General features: G+C 33.4%; 3 protein-coding genes across 3 annotated transcripts; 1 reads left to right on the top strand and 2 right to left on the bottom strand.

Moving 5' to 3' along the window:
- Window positions 1–9,033: 9,033 nt before the first annotated feature.
- On the bottom strand, window positions 9,034–9,501 carry LOC147806546 (uncharacterized). The gene has a single exon (XM_087149673.1). The coding sequence runs from the start codon at window positions 9,499–9,501 to the stop codon at window positions 9,034–9,036; it is 468 nt and encodes a 155-aa protein (XP_087005799.1).
- An 83-nt stretch (window positions 9,502–9,584) lies between these two features.
- Window positions 9,585–10,136, bottom strand: LOC147806545 (uncharacterized). Its single transcript, XM_087149672.1, has one exon. It carries the CDS (start codon window positions 10,134–10,136, stop codon window positions 9,585–9,587), a length of 552 nt encoding a protein of 183 aa, XP_087005798.1.
- A 96-nt stretch (window positions 10,137–10,232) lies between these two features.
- On the top strand, window positions 10,233–11,252 carry LOC147806544 (major centromere autoantigen B-like). The gene is made up of 2 exons (XM_087149671.1): window positions 10,233–10,347; window positions 10,984–11,252. The coding sequence occupies exons 1-2, from the start codon at window positions 10,233–10,235 to the stop codon at window positions 11,250–11,252; spliced, it is 384 nt and encodes a 127-aa protein (XP_087005797.1).
- Window positions 11,253–20,679: the final 9,427 nt, after the last annotated feature.

Genomic DNA, 20,679 nt, shown 5'->3' with positions numbered 1-20,679 from the left:
TTCCGTTTAAGAGAATACGGTCTTAAACTCAATCCCGATAAATGCGTGCTAGGAAAAACATCAGTTAAGTCTTTAGGTTGTCTTATTACTGCTGAAGGCATTAAACCACTTCCCGATAAAGTTGAATCAATATGTAATTTTCCGAAACCTGATACCATTATGGAACTTCGGCGATCGTTGCCAATGCTCAACTTTTACAGACGTTTTTTAGCGAATGTAGCCGAACTTCAAGATCCTCTTAATAAAATGCTTTGTGTCACAATGGGTGTCTAAATTTGGTGTTCCATCTATCATCACAACGGACCAAGGAGACAATTCCAGGTTGTAGAATAAAAAGCGAGGGTTAATCTGAGAGTAACTATGAACCGTGGATATTCCGATCCCCGAGTTACTCTGGAATTTAACTCGGTGTGGTGAATACGGCTGTTAGTGAATATTACGGACAAAGTTTAAAGGGGAAAGTTCTTAAACTTAATAAAGCTCTAGATGGCTTAAAGCAAAGTGGCAGGTTTGCTTCAATTTAATAAGAATGCTTAGTTGAAATGGGATCTAGGCAAAGTTCTTATGATAGTTGTGCATACCTGCCAACTTTTACGCGTAAAATGTACGCATTTCTGGTCATCTCTACGCTTATACATCGTTTTTTACGCATCTGAAATTATTTTTCCGAAAAATAATTAAAATGTTACTTTCAGCTAAAAGCCGCAAGCGCGTTTCTTGTATTGGGAACAGGTTTCGCGATTGCGGAGCGCGCCTCTACGGAAACGAACTGATGCGCAAAACCATAGCAGTGAGAACAACCTTCTGTAGATAAACGTCATACCGCTACTGCCTTTGTAGGCGGGGCTTAAACATTTCTTGCCGTGGAGTTCGCGTCGTATGTGCAACTCAACTTAATGTTATGATTGTTTCGTTTAAATCGCGTGTACGGTGAGCATAATAATCTTAAAAATTTATTTATGATCGTTTGTTTAGAATATTTTTTTTCACTTTTGTTAAAAATTTTGGCTGAGAACAAAAAGACATATTGCCAAACTTTTAATGCAAAATATACGAAGGAATTTCCGTTTTTAAAACCGTCTAGACTTGGTGATAAGAGCGCATTCTGTGAGATTTGCCGTTGCGATTTTACCATTTCACATGGTGGAAAGTTTGATATTTCTCGCCATGTTAAATCTATGAAACACAAGAAATCTGCAGAATCGGTCAGCTCTAGCACGAAATTAGATGGATATCTAAAGAATGACGATATGGACGTGATTAACGCTGAGATGTTATTTACGTCATTTCTCATAGAGCATAACGTACCTCTTACGGCCGCTGATCATGCAGGGCAGTTATTCTGTAAAATGTTCCTGAAGTCAAATATTGCTAAACAGTATGATGGATGTGGTCGAACCAAGACGTCTGCTCTTGTTAATCAAATGGCTAGTTGTCATGTTGATTCAATGATAAAGTTAATGCAACACAATTCTTTTTCTACCGCTTGTGATGGCAGTAATGATGTTGATCACAAGTTGTATCCGGTAGTTATTTTAATCCGGATGAAGAATTAATTCAAATTAATCTTTTATCTGTGCCTAATTTATCTGGTGATGGAACTGGTCAGAATATTAGTTCATTAATTTTAGATGAATTTAAAAAGTTTGATATTCCTTTTGGAAATTGTGTTTCATTTATGTCAGACAATGCTGCTGTAATGCAGGGGAAAAGAAATGGAGTAATTGCTCATCTAAAGCAACAACATGATAGTCTAATTTCGGCAAGGTGTGCTTGCCATTTGATTAATCTTGCAGCTGAAAAAGCAGCTGCCATCTTACCCATTAATGTTGATAAAATATTGGTTGATATTTATTATTATTTAAACAAGAGTGCAAAACGTAAAGATGCACTAAAGCACTTTCAGGCTTTACACGATAAAGAAGCACACAAGATATTGAAGCATGTATGCACTAGATGGCTCTCTTTAAGCCGTAGTTTATCTAGACTAATGGAGCAGTGGGATCCCCTTGTGAGTTTTTTTAAAGAATCGGTGAAATCTCAGTCTAAGCAGCTCAGTCTCTTTGAGCGCGTATCAAATTCCAAAAAAAGCACACACTGACTTGAGTGTCAGTAATATGTGTACACCCAAGGTGAAATCTGTTCCCACTAAGAGAAAAGCCACAGGTGAAGGTTCTTCAAGTAGTAAACAACCAAAATTCGATACACATGACTATTCAAAAATTCTCAGCAGAGAAGAGAAATTATTTATGTTTCTTTCTTCTTCTGAAAATAAAGCATACTGCTTATTTCTCCTCAATACTGTGACAATATTTGAAAAGACAAATGTTTTGTTACAGTCTGATTCTCCTTACGTTCATAAATTAAGAGACATATACCTCCAATTATTAAAAGAATTATTTAGTAAGTTTTTAAAGCCCTCTGCAATTAAAGATCAAGATCTACTTAAAGTCAAATATCATGAGAAAAAGAACCATAAAGAAATATCAGAAATAGTTATAGGCAGCGCAACTGGTAAAGAAGTGTCTAATTTTAATGGCTGAACTGAGGAGGAAATTTTTCCATAATTGTATAAATTATTTTATTGCAGCCTGTGATTACATCATCAACAAATTTCCCTTGAATGATGAGGTTTTGATAAATGCTAAAGTGGCTGACTTAGCCAGAATTGAATCTGCAAAATTTTCTAATGTTCAATTTTTTTTAGATTTATTTCCATCATTAATTAAAACTGTAGAAACAACAGTTGATGAACTACAAAATCAATTTTGTTCCCTTCAACTAGAAGATATAAGTGAAATTGTAAATAATGACAAACGCATGGATGCACAATGGGCTAATATAATGCAAATCAAAGATGTCAACGGACAATATAAATATAAGCAACTTGCCAAGATTGTGTTATCAATTTTAACAATTCCACATAGTAATGCTCAATGTGAGCGAATATTTAGTGTTGTTAAAAAAAATCTTACTCAATTTCGCTCTACAATGACAAATAAAACTTTGGAAAATTTGTTGGTAGTTAAAACACACAATTCAAAGCTGTTGGTAGTTAAAACAGAGAAAATTTTCAACAGATGCTTTGAAAAAAGCAAAAAAGGCAACTGTTGCTTTTCTTGCAAAATCATGAATTTGTTTTACGCACTGAAAATGCTTTGAAATGTGTGTTTTACAATTATTATATTAATAGCTTTTTTAAATTTTTTCTGCAATGTGTCAATAAAATTTAACTTTTAGGTTTTTGCTTTTTAATAATTATTACTTCCTGTTTGGTTCAAAAACTTAAAAATTTTACAATTTAATGTTGAATTTAACGTTCACTAAATGAATAAATACTTAAGCTAAATATTGGTTGTTCGTTATTTTACACAATGTTTTTTTTTTTTTTTTTTTTTTACACATTTGAGTTTTTTCTAAGTTGGCAGCTATGGTTGTGTGTATATTAAACTAAATGAGAGTAAAGAACTTGTAATTGTAGCTATCTACATCGATGATTTATTAATTTTTAGCAACTCAGTAAGGCTTAAAAATTTAAAGAAGAAGCAACTAAGTGAAAGATTTGAAATGAAAGGTATAAGTGAAGCCAATTATTGTTTAGGGATTAGAATAGAGCGTAATAGATCAAAAGCGTCCTTTAACCTAAATCAAACCCAATACATTGAACGAATGCTTAAAAAATATAAAATGCATGAGTCACATCCTGTTGCAACACCACTTGATCCCAATCAAGTCCTGACAAAAGTTCAACTTAAAAATGATGATTAAAAGGAAAGTAAGTAAAATATTCCTTTTCAAGCAGCTGTTGGTAATCTGCTTTATGCAGCTCAAACAATTCGACCAGACATTTCACATGCAGTCACTGCATGCCAATTTTGCAACAATCCATCTCAAACACACTGGAAGAGTGTTAAAAGAATTTTCCGGTACCACTGCTACCACATTGAAATATTCCACAGACTATGGTAGTGAAATAATGGGATACTGTGATTCCAACTACGGTGGAGATATTGGAGAAGGTAGGTCAACAACTGGATAATGGACAACTGGAAAATATGTTTCTTGGTACAGTAAACGACAACCAACAAGCCCAACAGAAGCAGAGTATATGTCGATATCTACAGTAACAAAAGGAGCCATTTGGCTCAGGAAGATTGTGGCGGACCAGTGTGTTTCACCGAAAAAACCATCAGTCATTTTCAATGACAATAGTGGAGCGATAAGTTTGACTAAAAATAGTCAACTTCACGGACGAACAAAGCACATAGATGTACAGCATCATTTTGTACGTGAGGCCGTGAAAATTGGTCATGTTACAATGCAAAGTGTAGAATCGTCGCAAATGATTGCGGACTATTTAACAAAAACTGTTAATAGAACTAAGCATGAACATTGTGGAAAATCAATGGGACTAAAATGATTTATTTATGTTTTTTCTGCACATTTGAGATTTTTTTTTTCTTTTAGTATTCTCAAAATGTAAACTAAAGTGGGAGTGTTGAATGAGTTAGTTTATATTGTTGCACATAGATGGCATCACGAATGCTGACATAGATGGCAGCAGTGTTGTCATTAATATAACCTCTTAAGGCTATATGACACGAGGCAACCTAGTTGAAAGGAACTAGTGGTTTCGGTATAGTTGAAACGTGTCTTATGATGGTTGCCCGGTTGCTTTCAACTAGCAACTGAAGTTAAAACCTTTCAACTTTAGTGGAGCAACTAGATTAGTTGAAACGTGTCATATAGTAGTTTCCAAATACTTTCAACCTTAACTAGCAACCATTTAGTAAACAAAATACACGTGCTGATTCTGTCGCATCCTGTATTTTTATCTTTTAAATTTAAACTTGGTTTAATCTTCTAACTATGGCTAGTTTGAAATGGAATTCTAGTAATATATGTGTTTCTTTTGAAATTTTTCAAACGTATCCTTGTTTTGGGGACATAAATAACAAAGATTATACGAATAAACTAATTCACGATGCCAAGTTTGCTACGATGACAGAAGATTTAGTGGAAAAAGTAATAAAAAGAATTATGCTTTTTGTTTTCTAAAAATTAAATTTTTTTTGTTTGTAGAAAACTAATGCATGGAGGTCGGTGGGTATATGCCCTCCTTTCAATAATTAGTCACCGCAATATTTTAGATAAAAAAGATTCTCATTAAACATTAATAAATTAGATTTCATCAGTTATAAAAAATTAAAGATTAATAAATAATTAAAGTTCTGCAGATACAAGAATTTTTTTTTTTATATATTTGAAATTAGAAAAAATTTTAGTATCCGTGTATACAATATTTTGGTTCCCCAGAAATTTCGAATATAAAACTTAGTAATATAACAATGCAAGAGAACTGGAGGAAATAGAATTTTTTTTCACACTTTAAAGCATAAATTTTAAATGCTGTGGTCTAAGTTGTTTTGTCATGTGAAATTCATCTATCTAATTTTTAGATCTCATATTGTAATTAGTGGTAGAATAATTTCTAAGTGTGAAACTTCCAGGTAGGACCCTGGGAATAACTAAGCAAACACCAAAGAAGGATATTAAATCATAGCCACCCAATGTTAGTGTATTTTTTTTTTCTCCTGAAATTGTCATTTTAAAATCCATTTGAAGACTTGAAATTGTTGTTACAGATCATATTGAATTATCTAATGCTAGTTATGTTTTATCTACTGCATTTACATTTATAATGTGTGTACTCATTTTCTTTATATTCTGCAGGGATTAAAGGGCAACAAAGAAGTTCTAAAAACCAAAATTAAGGTTCTGTGAACTCTAAGGAGTTAAAAAAGTACTAAACTCTAAGAAGAGTGGGGCTGGAACCGAAGATGTGTATGTGCCAAAATTAGCCTGGTTTGGTTTAGCGCATAGTTACCTTCGCCCCACTGTGAAAATTCGAAGTGGAATATCTAATGAAGTAAAAATCTTTCATTATATAAATATAATACTTAAAGTTTTTATAGTATAAATAGTTTTCTCTATATGAGCCTTTTAATTTTTAAAGTGAATTAAGTCATAAAAATCAGTTAAATTTAATGTTATTATGATTTTAATTTTTCTTTAAATTTTTTTTTAATAATATGACACATGAAGTATGAATCGTCCATTTTAGTAATAACTTTTCGGCCTGCCAGATTTTTACCAATGGCATCTCTAATTGTTTTTATTCCTATAATTGCTAGAAATTTTTACTTTATATACTTATTAAAAAAAAATTTTGTTTTTAATAGAATTTTTTTTACTGAATTTCACATTCAAACTAATTTTTTTCCCACTAATTATTACTTTCGATTTCAATGATGTTTTTAAAATTTCTTTATTTTTTAATTGTTAATATAGCAGGTTAAATTCAAATATAACATTTAAGTAATTTTGTAATTCCAGATACCACAACGCAACATTAACGAGACTTCATAAATTTATTAGTTATACAACAATATACAGTAAATAAAAAAAAATTATATATACAGCTGTGTAGTATTTAAAATGTGTTGTATGAATTTCTTTTACAAATGTGGATACACATTTACAAGATCTGATAACACATTCAAATGAGGAAAAAAGTGTAAATGTTCTCTGATAAAACAGGTGTAAAAAGTTAGGCATATCTAGCACCAAAACATATATATTAATACACATATTTCTGCTGAAAATATTGATTATTGAAATGGCAGCCATAAAATTTACATATAAAATAATAACTGCTGTATACTGCACCATAAAAATAAACTTAAAAATTAATAATAGTTTATAAAAATTATAAAGATAAAAATCTACATTTCAAGGAATTTTAGAAACTTTATTTTGTATAAAATAAAAAGTTGTTATATAAATAGCTTATTACACAAATTGATCAATTCCATCAAACAAAAAATTTAGAATTGAGATCGAAATTACTTGTGAAATAAATTATCAATAAATGAAAAGTCAAAAATATTTAGTCATAAAATATTGTTCATTTATATTATCTGGGAAACTTATTTTAAATATAAATATAAAAAATATACCTATATATATATATTAATATATTCTTTGATACTTAAGTTTGAGATGTTTTAAAAAGTGGAGTTAAACAAATTGTACCGTATAAATAGCTCAACAAGTGAATAATTGAAAGCTTTTAAAAATTAATTTTTATAGCTATTGATTGTTCATCAATTAAAGAAGTTTCTAAATAAAAATCAGCCGTTAATTTTTCTTTTTTAGCATGCAATTCTTTTTTTCATTTTGCCTCTTTTCTAACATAACTTTCTTTTTTTCTTCTGTTGCCTCCTTCCTTTTTTCTAATACTTCGATATAACGTGTATGAGACTGTTTTCCGTAGTTTATCATGGATTTCGTCACAGTTATATTGTCAACCCCACCAGCATCCATAACACCATCATGAATTTGCCTTAGAGCAACTTAACTATCTTCACGTTGATTTTCTATTGAACAATCTGAATTAATAGAAAAGCCCTTTTCTATAAAAGCACTTCCGTGTGACAACATGAGGAGAAACTTAACAAAGGAAGGTAAATTCTCTGGTGCATTTCAAACTTCAAATAGAGAGAAGAAAACATTATCCAGTCGTTTTTCCCTCTTCTCAAATTGCTCCATTTCTTTCTTAACGAGAGGATTCCGAATGAACATTTTGTAACTATCTTTCACACTGTCAGCCTTGATACCTGATATCCAATTGCTAGATACCAACATTGAAAGGCAAGATGAAAGCCGTTTTTCAGCAATTGCTGTATTTAAAATTACACCAGGATCAGGACAAGACTTGTTAACTGGAATTTTAAAGGTGATCTTTCTAAAATCTTTTCACAGAACTTTTTATAAGCAATTGCACATTCTTTCCTAAATGAAAATTCTTCATCCTTAACTGCAAAACTGAGAGCAATTTTGTTGATTGGAAGCAGATTATCTGCCTATGACAAATCTATTTTTCCTAATTTTGAAGAGTTCTCCACTAAAATATCGGGTTTTACAAATTTATTAAGAAGAGATCTTAAAATTGATGTTAAATTAGAGAAAAGTAAAGGAGCTAATGGAGCATCACTCTGAAATTCTGTGAGAAATGGTTCAATAAAAGCAGCTAATGACTGGAAAAATGCCAATTTTGCAGCAAAGAAGCAGTCTTTGATACACTCCGAGAGTACACTGAAATTTTTTGAGCCAACATAGATTTTTTTCTCCTTCTTTGCTGCTTTTACAAATTCGAAAATATGACGCAACATTTCTAATGCCCTCTCAGCAACTTCTACATTTTGAACCCATCAGATTGCACAAAATTTCTTTGGAAATTTTTCACATCCAGTGAAATATCTGAAATCAGCTCTATGTGATGGTACATCTTTAAAAATGTAGTATTGGAAAAGATGGGTTAACGAGTATATTTCCAGCTTACAGCAGCGCCCCAAATGGTTGCGAGAACAGCCTAATTTGAAAATTAACGATTTAGTTCTCATTAAAGAGGACAATATTCCACCTTTGAAATGGAAATTAGGGCGTATACAAGAAGTTTTTCCTAGTGCTGATGCTAAGGTAAGAGTGGTCAGTGTCAAAACTGAGACTGGAACTTATAAAAGACCCATTCACAAACTATCAGTTTTACCTATTGACTGATTAACTTTCTTTATTTTATTTTAGACTTTTACTTTTCTTTTTGTTTTGTGTTATAGTTATCCGGTTTATACCAAGGAATCTATACATCTGTTTATAATTATATATATATTTTAATTTTATGTATGTTGCATTAGTTTTTTATAATTATCTTTTTATTAGATGTGTATAGTTTAATTTTGTTTTTTGTCAATTTATGTGCAAATTTTGAAACTATGTTTCAAGGTGGCCCGGTATGTTGAAGCCGGTATGAATGTAGTAATAGTAGCGCCACCTACTTTGAGGTTATTGTTGCTACGCCCGTTAGCTTCTTGGCGTCATTGTTCTCAGCCAAGAGTCAGTTAATGTAAAACAACCAAAGAGCATACACGCTCGGTTTTTGCATCTCCGCAGCGCACCCGCAAAATAAATAGTTTACAGTCCAAGTTTGATTTTATACACCCCGCAAGCTATCGCAAAACATCTGGTCCCCCAAATTCCTCCAAAGTGAGGTGCTGAAGGTGGGTTAAAGTGCCATTTAATTTGCTCATCGGCAAAATACTGATGGATGGATTCTTCTTTTTGAAGAGATTTAACTACTCGATTAATTTCCTTATTTGCAGCAACAAAATTTGAACCACAGTCTGAAAATAATTCATTTGGTTTTCCTCTTCGCGCAACAAATCTTTTTAGAGCTGCAATAAATGATTCAGCGGTTAAATTTCCAAAAACTTCGATGTGCACCGCCTTTGTCGCGAAACACACAAATATACAAATGTACATTTTAACTGATCTAACTCCACGTCCAGATCGCGGTTTCACAAAAAATGGACCTGCATAATCCAGACCAGTCATGGAAAATACTCTAGAATGCGTTACTCTTGAAGGTGGTAATTGAGGCATTATCTGTGTCGCGGTTTTTTCTTTTAATCGAAAGCATTTTATGCATTTCCAGATTTGCTTTTTTATAACTGATCTAGCATTTACTATCCAAAATTCTTTGCGAATAACTGATAATAGTAAAAGTGCTCCAGCATGCAAGAAGGATTCATATAATGAATTATAATTAGATTAGTTAAGTGATGTTTTTTCGGTAGGAGAATAGGATGTTTTCTTTCATTTGATAATTGTGTATTTTCTAACCTACCGCCAACACGGATAAGGCCCTCTTCATCCAAAAACGGATTCAAGGAGAGGATCTTACTACTCGAAGAAATTGGTTTGCTATTTTTTAGCTGGTGATATTCGTTTGGAAATTCTTGTTTTTGGACTATTTTGACCAAAACGTTTCTAGCTAGTTTTATCTCACTACTAGTTAAATAACCATTTATGCGATTGTTCGGAGATTTGCAGTTCATTATGAAGCGGAGGCACCAAGCTATAATTCTTTTTAACTTAACGTATGATGAAACATTGTAAATGATCGGAAAGACAATAGGAGTTGTTTCAATCAAGCACGATGTCCTTTTGCGTTCTTCTTTGAGAGCGTCTGTTGAGAGAGGGATTTCCTCCAAATGCGATATTTCACCACTTTTCATCCAAGACGGACCCGACCACCACAAGTCTGATGAGGAAAGTTCTTGAGGATTCAAGCCACGGGAAATGAGATCTGCGGGATTGTTATGAGTGGAAATATGTCTCTACTGGTAGTTCTCAGTCAAGGTTTGGATCTTGGAGACTCGGTTTCCAACAAAGGTTTTAAGCTGGTGGGCTGGCGTTTTAATCCATGCAAGTGCGATGGTCGAGTCTGTATGCAAAATGACTTCGTCAATGTCCATTTTAAGAGAATTATAAACCTTTCTTACAAGTACAGTCAGTACCGCCTATATGGTCACCCTCTTATAAGGTCACCCCGCTTATATGGTCAATTTTCTAAAGTCCCGTCTAACTTAATAGGAAACACGTGTTAAAGCTCACCGCTTATATGGTCATTCTATTTTTCGAGTTACCGGTTATATGGTCAGTTTCCTCTTTTTTTCTTTCGAAAAAAGATACATTTTAAGACATTTCTTTAGACAGGAAGACAAGAAAAATGACCAGAAGGTAAACACATTCCTTCGACCCCCGGAGAGAACTGGAATTTCCCCCCTCTATTTCGTCACCCTACCCTCTTTTCTCTTTAGCATTCATTGATGACCTTACCCTCTCCTCACTTGACCACTGGTATTCTTTTCCCCGTCCAAGGGCAAAAGGTCTTTTGATCGTTTGAAGTTATCTCTCAGAGCTTGAAAAGGAGTTGAAGTTGAGAGAAAAGAACATTTTTATTGGATTACTGAACGAATAACATATCCATGCTTTCATTATGGCTTCGAAAAGAAAGAATTTAACAATATCGGGAAAAAAATGAATTGGTTGAAAAGTTTAAAAAGTCTAACCTTTCAAAAGCTACTTTTGCCAAAGAAAATTCTATACCGCGAACAACTTTAAACAACATTTTAGCAGCCAAACGTAGCTGTCCAGATGTTTCAATTAGCGACCGAGAAAGAAAACGTCAGCGTGTGTCACCTTATGAGAATGTGGAGAAGGCTCTTCTGTCATGGATCAAATATGCACGATCACAAAATGCTCCTATATCCTGGAATATTCTAAAAGAAAAAGCTTTAGAAATAGCTAAAGAACTAGGAGAATCAAATTTTGTTGCAAGCAAAGGCTGAATACAGCGATTCAATGCAAGAAATAACCTATTCTTTAAGAAATTGTGCAGAGAAGCTGCTCATTTTGACAACAGTTCTTTAAAAGAATGGAGAGACGTAGTGTTGCGAGATATTCATGAAGGATATGAACCTGCTAACGTGTTCAACGTCGATGAATGTGGACTTTTCTATAGGATCTTACCCGACAAAACCCTTTGCTTCAAAGGAGAAAAATGTATAGGCGGAAAAAAAGTAAGGAACGCTTAACAGTTTTGGTATCTGCAAACATGGATGGTTCGGAGAAAATTATTCCTTTGGTGATTGGAAAATTTCTGAAACCGAGATGCATGAAAAATTGTAAATCTTTGCCCCTTTTGTACGATGCCAATTCCAAAGCATGGATGACCCAAACGATCTGGGAAAAAACTCTCAGAAGGTGGGACCTACATTTTTCAAAGAAAAACAGAAAAGTTGCATTGATTGCTGATAACTGCACTGCTCACTGTCCTGTTGAGGGCTTGAAATCGATTGAGCTCGTAATTTTGCCTCCAAACAGCACATGTGTGTTGCAGCCTCTAGATCAAGGCATAATTCAAAGCTTCAAGTCTATGTATAGAAAGCTTCTTCTACGGGATATGATCACCGCCATAGACAGAAAAGAAGAATTTCACGTTTCAGTTTTGAACGCACTGTTCTATATTGACCAAAGCTGGAACATGGTGGCGTCGAAAACTATTAAAAATTGTTTCCGTCACACGGGGTTCCACAGTTCTCCTGACTCTTCGGTATCATTAGAGGACCCTGAGAAAGATCTTCCATTGGCTGAATTGGCAGAAAATCTTCGAAACCGAGGCTATGCAATGCTGAACGTAAATTTGTATTCCCAAATAGACGTTTATGTCCTCACTAATTGTGAAGCAACTATGGAAGGCATTGTATCTAATGTCTTAAATCTGAATGCTGAAGGAAGTTACGATGAGGATGATACTGAATGCAATAAAAAGTCTGTATCAACAGCTGATGCTCTTAAGGCTATAGATGACTTAAGGTGTTTTTTTGCAAATTCAGATGCAGCAGATGAACATTTAAAAACTATCAGAGACATAGTAAAAGTTGTTTTAACAACCAAGAAGAAGAAACAGACAAGCTTATTGGAATATTTTTTTTGAACATTTACATATGCTAAGGTAAAGAATTAAATCTTTCTAAAAGTATAAAAATTATTTTTGCATTCTTTCTTATTATGCACCTTAATAATTAATTTTTAAACGTTTTTGAAAGTTGTATTATTTGTTTAAAAAATACATTCTGATTCCAGAATATATTCACGCCATATTAACTATACTATATATTTGGTTATCGCATATATGGTCACACCGCTTATATGGTCATAATATTCGGGACCCATGAGCTGACCATATAACCGATACTGACTGTATAACGCCCGTAGAAAGTCCACTACATTCCATTCTGTAGATTTTATTGCATGTTTAAACCCGCAATGGATTGTATGCAGTCCACAGCTACCTATACCTAACAGCACAGGATCTTGCGGCATTTCCTCAAGTTCTTTTTTAAGATCATTAAGAAATTTATGGTTGACATTAGGTCCATCCATAGATATTTTAATTATTTTATTTTTATTGATGGAAAATTGGGTAAGGGCTTCTTTGAAATTATCCAACAAATCCTTTGCTGTCGAATGACCAAGAAATACTGATGTCAAACATCGTGCCTGGACTTTATTTGTATCTTTATTCCAAAGTCGAACACTTACGTCCATTTGTTGTTTCTGAGCGATTTTATTTAGACTTTCATCAAAGCCCATAACTAAATAATCACAGCTAGCTATGGTTTTTTGTAATTGCTCCCTATAATATGGAGCAGTATTATGAACGCAGGTGTATCCTATTTTGGTTCTTTGTAGAGATATTTTTTTCACTATCTCACTATCAGTAAACATTTTTTTCATTAAAAGTACTGCCCGACCCGCAGAACGAAAAGAAGAGTGTTCCATCACTGCATACAAACACCACAAGATTTCTGCTTCTGATACACTTTCTGATCTCAGAAAAGAAACTAATGTTGCATCCTTTTTAGCTGGCTCATTTAGAGAATTTAATACAAGATTTTTGGTAGTAGAATCTTGTTCACCAAATGCACTCCTCAAATCATCAGACATATTTCTGGTAATAAAGGCTTTTTGTGTTTCCTGGATTTCTGATGATTAGACAGCGGAATATATGCACTAAAAAACGGACAAAATATGCATACAAATATGCACTAAAAAACTTGAATATATGCTCTCAAAACTAGAAATATGCATTTAAAATAGAAATTAAAAGTTCAGCTTATTTAAATACTACTCAACAAACACAGCAAAAACATTTTTTTGTTAAAAGGAAGAAAATCAAAATATTTCTTACTTGAATCTACACATTTCTGAAGAAAAAGCCTAAAATTGAAGTATGATAAATGAGGGAAGAAAAATCATAGCATTTTCCGAAAAGATTTTATTAAACTGAATAATTTTTGTTGCAATACACAACTAAGTGTTTTCCAAATTTTCAAGGGTGAATTGATGTCGTCGGTCATCAAAGATCATTTTGAAAGCAGAAAATGACCTCTCCACGTCAACCGATGTTATTGGACAAAACTTGTACAATTTCGTACTCATTGGTTTTACTTTCTCTGGAAGTTCAGTTCCGTTTCCATTAAGAAAATCATTTATCTTCTTCACTTCTGCAAAACCCGAATTTTTGTTTTGAACGAAACACCATTTTTTTACTTTCTTCCCAACTGAGTCTGGAAGAGCATTGATGCACTGTTAAATTTTTTCAATTTCGGATATGGCCTCAGCCAGGGGAAGACCTCGTGTTTCGAGCTTTGTTATTGCTCCACTTAAGAAAGAAAAGTGATTGTCAATTATGGCCAAGTCCTTCTGCAAAGAGATATCCAGTAGTAATTCTTTTGTGACATAAACTGAAGAAGCACAGGAGCTGTCAATTGCATCTACAACTGACTTAATTGCATTAAAATTATTAGCGTAAAAACGCGCAGCTTCAATCCATGTATCCCACCTAGTTATCACAGGCTATGGAGGTAAGGGCAAATCAGAATACACTTCTTTATACAATTTTATGCGCACAGGTGCCTTGAGAAAAACTTTCTTGATACTAGAAATTAAATCATTCACAGAGGAGAATACTTCTCGAACAGTCTCAGCCAGTCTGCGAACAGCATCAGCCAAACATGTAATATGAAGCTTTCTGGGATAAAAAATTTTCAGTGCTGCTGCAGTTACGGAGCGGCATCACTGACAAAAATCAACACATCTTCAGAACCATCTCTATCAGGCCATGATAATCTGATAGAATCATTGACAAACATTGCTATGGTTGACTTTTTCAAGGGCTTTGCTTGCTAGAAAATGTGGTCGAGTAGGAATATTATCCATTTTTCCACAAATAAAATGAGCAATATAACGACCGCACTTATCTGTCGTCTCATCGACTTCAATCCATATAGGGCCATCTCCAATATCTCGTCGAATATCATCCAGTACTTCGTTATATATTGGTTGAAGGTAGTTCTTTCTTAAAGTCGATTCATCGAGAATCATCTGATTGGTACAATATTTTTTTTAAAAACTGTCTTAAGTTTGGATTATTTAACTTTTTTAAATGAATATTGCTGCTTACTAAGGCTTTGCATGAATCACTAGAAAAATCACTTTCCTTTTTAGCTGCTTGAACAGGAATAGTTAATAAACTTTGAACAAATCCTTTTGTATTCTGCTTTTTCTTCGCGGAGTGAGCATTAGTTTTTATATGTTGATCGATTTGGTACTTTTTTTTTCACAGGAAATGTGTTTTTGACAAATCACACAAAATACTATTACCCCATTGGTCGTAAAGTCCTTCCCATAGTCCGAAATCCATGTCTTCATTAAATTTGATTTAGACGACTTAATTTTTGGCATATTATAAAATTCAGCAGTCAAAAATCACGTGCGAAGCTTCACTAACTACGTATTCAACTTATGGATGTCGAAACTATCTATCTATCGGATGGACTAATGAAATATGTTAGAATAGCAGCTCTCTCCGAAAATGTATTCACTCCACCTTTTAACTAATCAATCACAGTAAAGGGAGGTCATTTTCTACCTACTACAGAAGCCTTATTTTTCCCACACAGATTGACAATTATTTATTCCAGGAAAAGACATCCCTTCATAGAATATCTGACGATGATCCCCTTCTGAGGTTTCTATGACGAATGTCTGTTTGGGTGGGCCCTTTGTACCCCCCTTCCCGACACACACCTCATTTCTACATCTTTTTCACGTGATTGCAATCACCCCCAGCAACATCAATCCAGCTGACCCTTTCAGGTGATAAAGAACGACAAAACAAAATTTAAAGCGTTCCTTATGCTAACATAAAAGAATAATGATATGGTTTTAGGAGGGAAAAGCCATAAAATGCTGAAAATATGCATTTATAAGAGCAAATATACCTTTCTTTGCATTTATATGCACAAATGGCAAAAAGTGCTAAAATATGCAATTGCATATTATCCGGTGTCTACGTGTTTTCCCATATTGCTCAGGGAAAATACAGAATTACATAATTTACACACTGTAGAAAATTTGTCAGTCAGGCACTCACGTAACCATGGGGCATAATGAGGAATTTTCATCCATTCTGTCTTATATGATGTTTTAAAGCGTTCAAGCCATCGTTTCAAGCCACCTAAAAATAAAATTTTAATAAACACTTTGTTTTCGTTTGTATTTTGAAAATAAATTTAACTATTGAAAAAAAGGTTACAGGTAGGTGATTCAACTCTCAACCACTTGTGCAAGGCACAGGGCGCTATAACAATTTTGACAACTGTATTTATCTGAATGTCAATTGGTCTTGTAAAGATCCGAAATCTCTTGGCTGAAATTCCGAATGCATTTTCTACAACTCTTCGGGCTCGTGATAACCTATAGTTAAAAATTCTTTCCCGTAGTGTAGGGTTTCATTTTATTTGTCCTTAAAGGAAAAGCGTCATCTGCAACAATTACTGAGCCGGGAGGCATTTTCAATTTTCTGCTTTCTAAAGCTGTATTCAAGTCTGAATTCATAAATATTGAACTGTCATTTGCTCTCCCGTTGGCTCCAACATTTATATATTTGAAACAATAATCCGCAACTACGAGAGTAAACAGAACAATACTAAAAGTTCCTTTATAGTTGTGAAATTGGGCTACTGTGCTTGCCGGCCTCTTTATTAGAATATGTCTGCCATCTATGGCACCACAACACTTGGGGAAAATTCCATGCCATTGTGAATCGTTTTGCAACAGCAGACCATTCCTCCTCAGTGTTTGGAACCTGGAAAATAATGCAACATTTAAGGCTTATGAAAAATAGCTCACTCTTAGACATTTTGAATTAACTACTTAACTCTGATTCATAGAAATTAATAAGTGCAAACTTAAGTAAAGACATTTTACTAGCTTTGTAATTATATCATCATGAACAATTTCAAGTTTTGCAAAATGGACTGTAAACAACACAATTAAAGCTTAAGAAAACAAATCTGATTATATATTTCAAGTACATACAAATAATTACTAAAATTTATTTATTCTCAAAATACTCCTACATAATTATTACTTTAATCCATTATAACTGTAAAACATTTTCTAAATTAGAAAAACATAAAAAAATTGGTATTATATTTATTTATACCATGCAGATATTTATAATTAATTTATCGAATGTTAAATAAATAATCCTAAAATACTGAAGCAGCAAAATATTATTTAAATTTTTAGAATTATTTAAATTTTAGAATTTAAATTTTTATTTTTTAATTTTTAGAATCTGTTTCAAATGTTTAAAAAAAAATGACACCCATTTTTTACCTTATGAAACAAATTTACTTTTATTTGCAACCGGTTACTTTTGAATCACATACAAGTTCATTATTTATAAAAGTACCAAGCTGTAATTTCAAATATTAATATTTTACAGTTACTTGGTATCTCTGAAATGAAACTTAATAATTATTAACTTGTGCTACCACTTTTAAATAATTTAAAAAAAGTATTTCAAAATTAAGGGTATATATCTCCATTATGGGCTGTCTCACCAAATACAATTGCGAAGGCACCAAATGGATTTTTAACTTCCGAATTAATTCTGCAGATGGAATAAACAGCATTTACAAATTAAATATATATTAAAATCAAAATTTATATCAAAGATAACTAGAGATACAAAAAAATTTATAATAACTGCATACTTCAATATTATTTTTCAAAGAATTGTATACTGCATCTAAAACTTCGAGTTAAAATTTTGAAATAGTAGACTGAGGAACACGAAACAGCAAAGCAAATGCTTCTGGGGATCTACTGTCCCCAGAAGCGAAGTATCTAAGCATGATTTCCAGTTTTAGTTTTGCACTTAAGGCTTCCCTCATGACTGTATTCCGTTTCTGAATGATAGGTTCAACTTTTTTTAACAGCTCGGCAAAGCATCCTCAAGACATTTCGATACTCCAGGGGATCTTCTGCAGCTAGCTCCTCAAGAAGTTGCTCTGAAGCTCCCAATTTACTTCTCTTATCAATCCAATTTCTTACCTTAAATTAAATAAATATAGATTGATCATAAACAGAATGATGCTATGCAATCTTGATATGTTATGTAAGCAACCACAGGTTATCAAAATTCTTATTTATTCCTCAAATGTCTCAGGCATAATCTCTGGTCATTGGCTCGAGTAATTGAACTGTTTCTTGGCAAGGATAATGTTCATCGTGTGGCTAAACTAAGGGTAGCTAGTGGTGAAATTATACGACCCGTTCAACGAATTTATCCTTTGGAATTTAGTTCTATTGACAATATCAATGAAGATTACCAGGAAACCAGAACAAAGCCTGATCCTGAGCCTAGGAATGCATATATTCCAAAAGAAGTGAAAACAACGCCAGAACTAAAACTTGGTAATACCAATATTCAAGAACAACTCGATGTGGACGTTGAATAATACCCGTGAAACGAATGAACTTGTGAACTATTCATAACTTTTAATTTCTTGTAGTGTTACATCATTATGTTTTTTATATTGCTTCAGAGCAAAAGGGGATCCACCACTGGATCTACGCACTACTACCATATCATGTCTTCAGCCTAACACCCTTTACAGCGCGAGGTTACTCCAATAAGTTTAATACGCCTATATGATGCTCGACCTTTTCATATTCGCCCTTTTTAAGCTCGTATGCGTTCACACATTCAAACATTTGCTATTTTAGATTCATCATCAAAATCGGTAGACCACCTACTTATTTCACCCTGGACTATTTCACCATATCATTTATATTCTCTATTTGATGTATCTAAAAAATCACTTGTATCACCAACCATATTCCAACAACTTTTCCTTTCTCATCGTCATCAGTTTTCTCATTATGTTCCGATATATACTGATGGCTCAAAAGCTACCAAATTCCCGAGATATTTGCTCCGTCTTCATTGCTGAAGCTGTTGCTATTTATTAGCATTACGACTAATTTCTACACGCTCTACTCGGAAGTATTGTATATACTCAGATAGTGTGAGCGTTTTGAGCCAATTGGAAAAGTTGCACTGTGATACTCATAGAATTTTATGTTTCATTATTTATTTGCTAACTACTCTCCTGAAGAAGGGATTTGAAATTTTATTTTGCTAAGTACCAAGTCCAGTTTTCAGGGAATGACCTAGCCGACGCAGCTGCATGATCTGACACATCTGTTTTAACATTGTCCATACCTGCCAACCCTCTGGTAATTAAGCCTCCGGGGTTTTGTCAAAAATCTCCGTTTTTTTAAATTTTTTTTATTATTATTTCTCCGAGGAATGACGATTCTCTGCGCAATTGCAACTCTCCGAAAACAAAACTCTTGGCTTTTCCGTTATCCAGAACGATCTGAACGTGATTCGGGCGGAATGTATGTTTTACTTCATTTATTATTGAACATAATCTTTCCATAAATGTGGCTGATCACGTTGGTCCTTTATTAAGGAATATGTTTCTTGATAGCAAAATAGCCAAGCAATTCGGTTGTGCCAGGACTAAAACTACTGCAATAATAGGGGAAATAGCACAGTCTGAGAAAATTGATCTTGTCAAAATGCTGAGAAAGAACATGTTTTCTCTTTCTACCGATGGAAGCAACAAAGATGATTTTAAATTATTTCCTATGTTGCTACTTGTTATGATGAAAGCAAGCAACTTATAGAAACACATTTATTATCTGTTCCAGTTTTGGAAGTTGATGCTACGGGTTGCAATGTAGCAAAACTTGTTTTGGATAGTTTAAAAGTGAGTGAAATTCTTTCGGAGAACTGCTTAGCATTAGGTGTTGATAATGCACCTGTTATGGTTGGGGGGAAAATGGAGAAGGAGGAATTCTTACAAAGGATATACCACAATTACTTGTGCAAGACAGTTTATGCCATCTTGTTAACTTAGCTGCAGAAAAGAAGACTAATTGTATTCCTGTAAACATAGAGGAATATATAATTGATATATGTTTTTTATTTGGAGAAAAGCGTTTAAAGGAAAGAGAAACTTAAAAAGTTTCAAGAACCCCATAATGCGGAAATTAGAAAGTTTTTTTTATGTTTGATCTTAACAAGGCAAACAAACTTTTTGCTGCATATACTGCCTGTGTTAGAAAATTTTAATGTGACATTACAGTGTAAATCTCCCAAAATTCACATCCTGAGGCTGTTGATGAATGAACTGTTTAAAACACTTTTACCCAAGTTTATGTTGCCAAATATTGTGAAATCTTCTAAATCATTATTAGAGGTAAATTTTTATTCGAGATGACCATGAAACAGATTAACTTTAATGCCAACAGATGGCGCGCAGACTGAATGAATATTAATGTTTTTATTTTGTTTCAGTTTGATTTCTTTGATGAAAGATGATCGTTTATGTTATTTCCGTCCTCTTTTTATTAAATATGCTTTATTATTAGAGTTCGTTTTCTTTTAAAGACAAGCGACGCAGTATCGAAGTCTGGTAAAAAGATAAAACCGGGTAGGAAAGAATATTTGAATTACTTCTACTCTTATTTCTTCAGACCAAAAAGATGATGTTGATCTAGTTGTAGGGCAAGTTACGAATAAAATAGAAACTTGACCACTTCAATTTAGTTACCCAAGTACCTTTTGATTATATGCACATGGTATGCCTTGGTGTAGTTCGAAAGCTTCTTAACTTTTGGTTAAAAGGTGATTTACCTTCAAGGAAGGTAAATGAAATTTCATCTGCTCTCGAAAACTGAAGACCTCAACTACCAACTGAATTTCCTCGTAAGCGAAGATCATTGAAGGAAATAGATCGGCGGAAGGCAACGGAGTTTCAGCAATTCATTTTGTATACAGGCCCG

Source organism: Parasteatoda tepidariorum, chromosome 8 (assembly GCF_982258835.1).
Source record: "Parasteatoda tepidariorum strain Cologne lab strain chromosome 8, Ptep-v5.0, whole genome shotgun sequence".
Lineage (NCBI taxonomy): Eukaryota > Metazoa > Arthropoda > Arachnida > Araneae > Theridiidae > Parasteatoda > Parasteatoda tepidariorum.
This window is presented reverse-complemented; position numbering and strand designations above follow the sequence as displayed.

What these genes read in the sequence shown, in the direction of transcription:
- LOC147806546 (XM_087149673.1), bottom strand. Translation starts at nt 9,501, where the DNA reads ATGCCTCAATTACCACCTTCAAGAGTAACGCATTCTAGAGTATTTTCC.
- LOC147806545 (XM_087149672.1), bottom strand. Translation starts at nt 10,136, where the DNA reads ATGAAAAGTGGTGAAATATCGCATTTGGAGGAAATCCCTCTCTCAACA.
- LOC147806544 (XM_087149671.1), top strand. Translation starts at nt 10,233, where the DNA reads ATGTCTCTACTGGTAGTTCTCAGTCAAGGTTTGGATCTTGGAGACTCG. An exon ending in CAAGTGCGATGGTCGAGTCT is followed by an intron (nt 10,348 to 10,983) that starts GTATGCAAAATG and finishes ACCTTTCAAAAG; the next exon opens with CTACTTTTGCCAAAGAAAAT.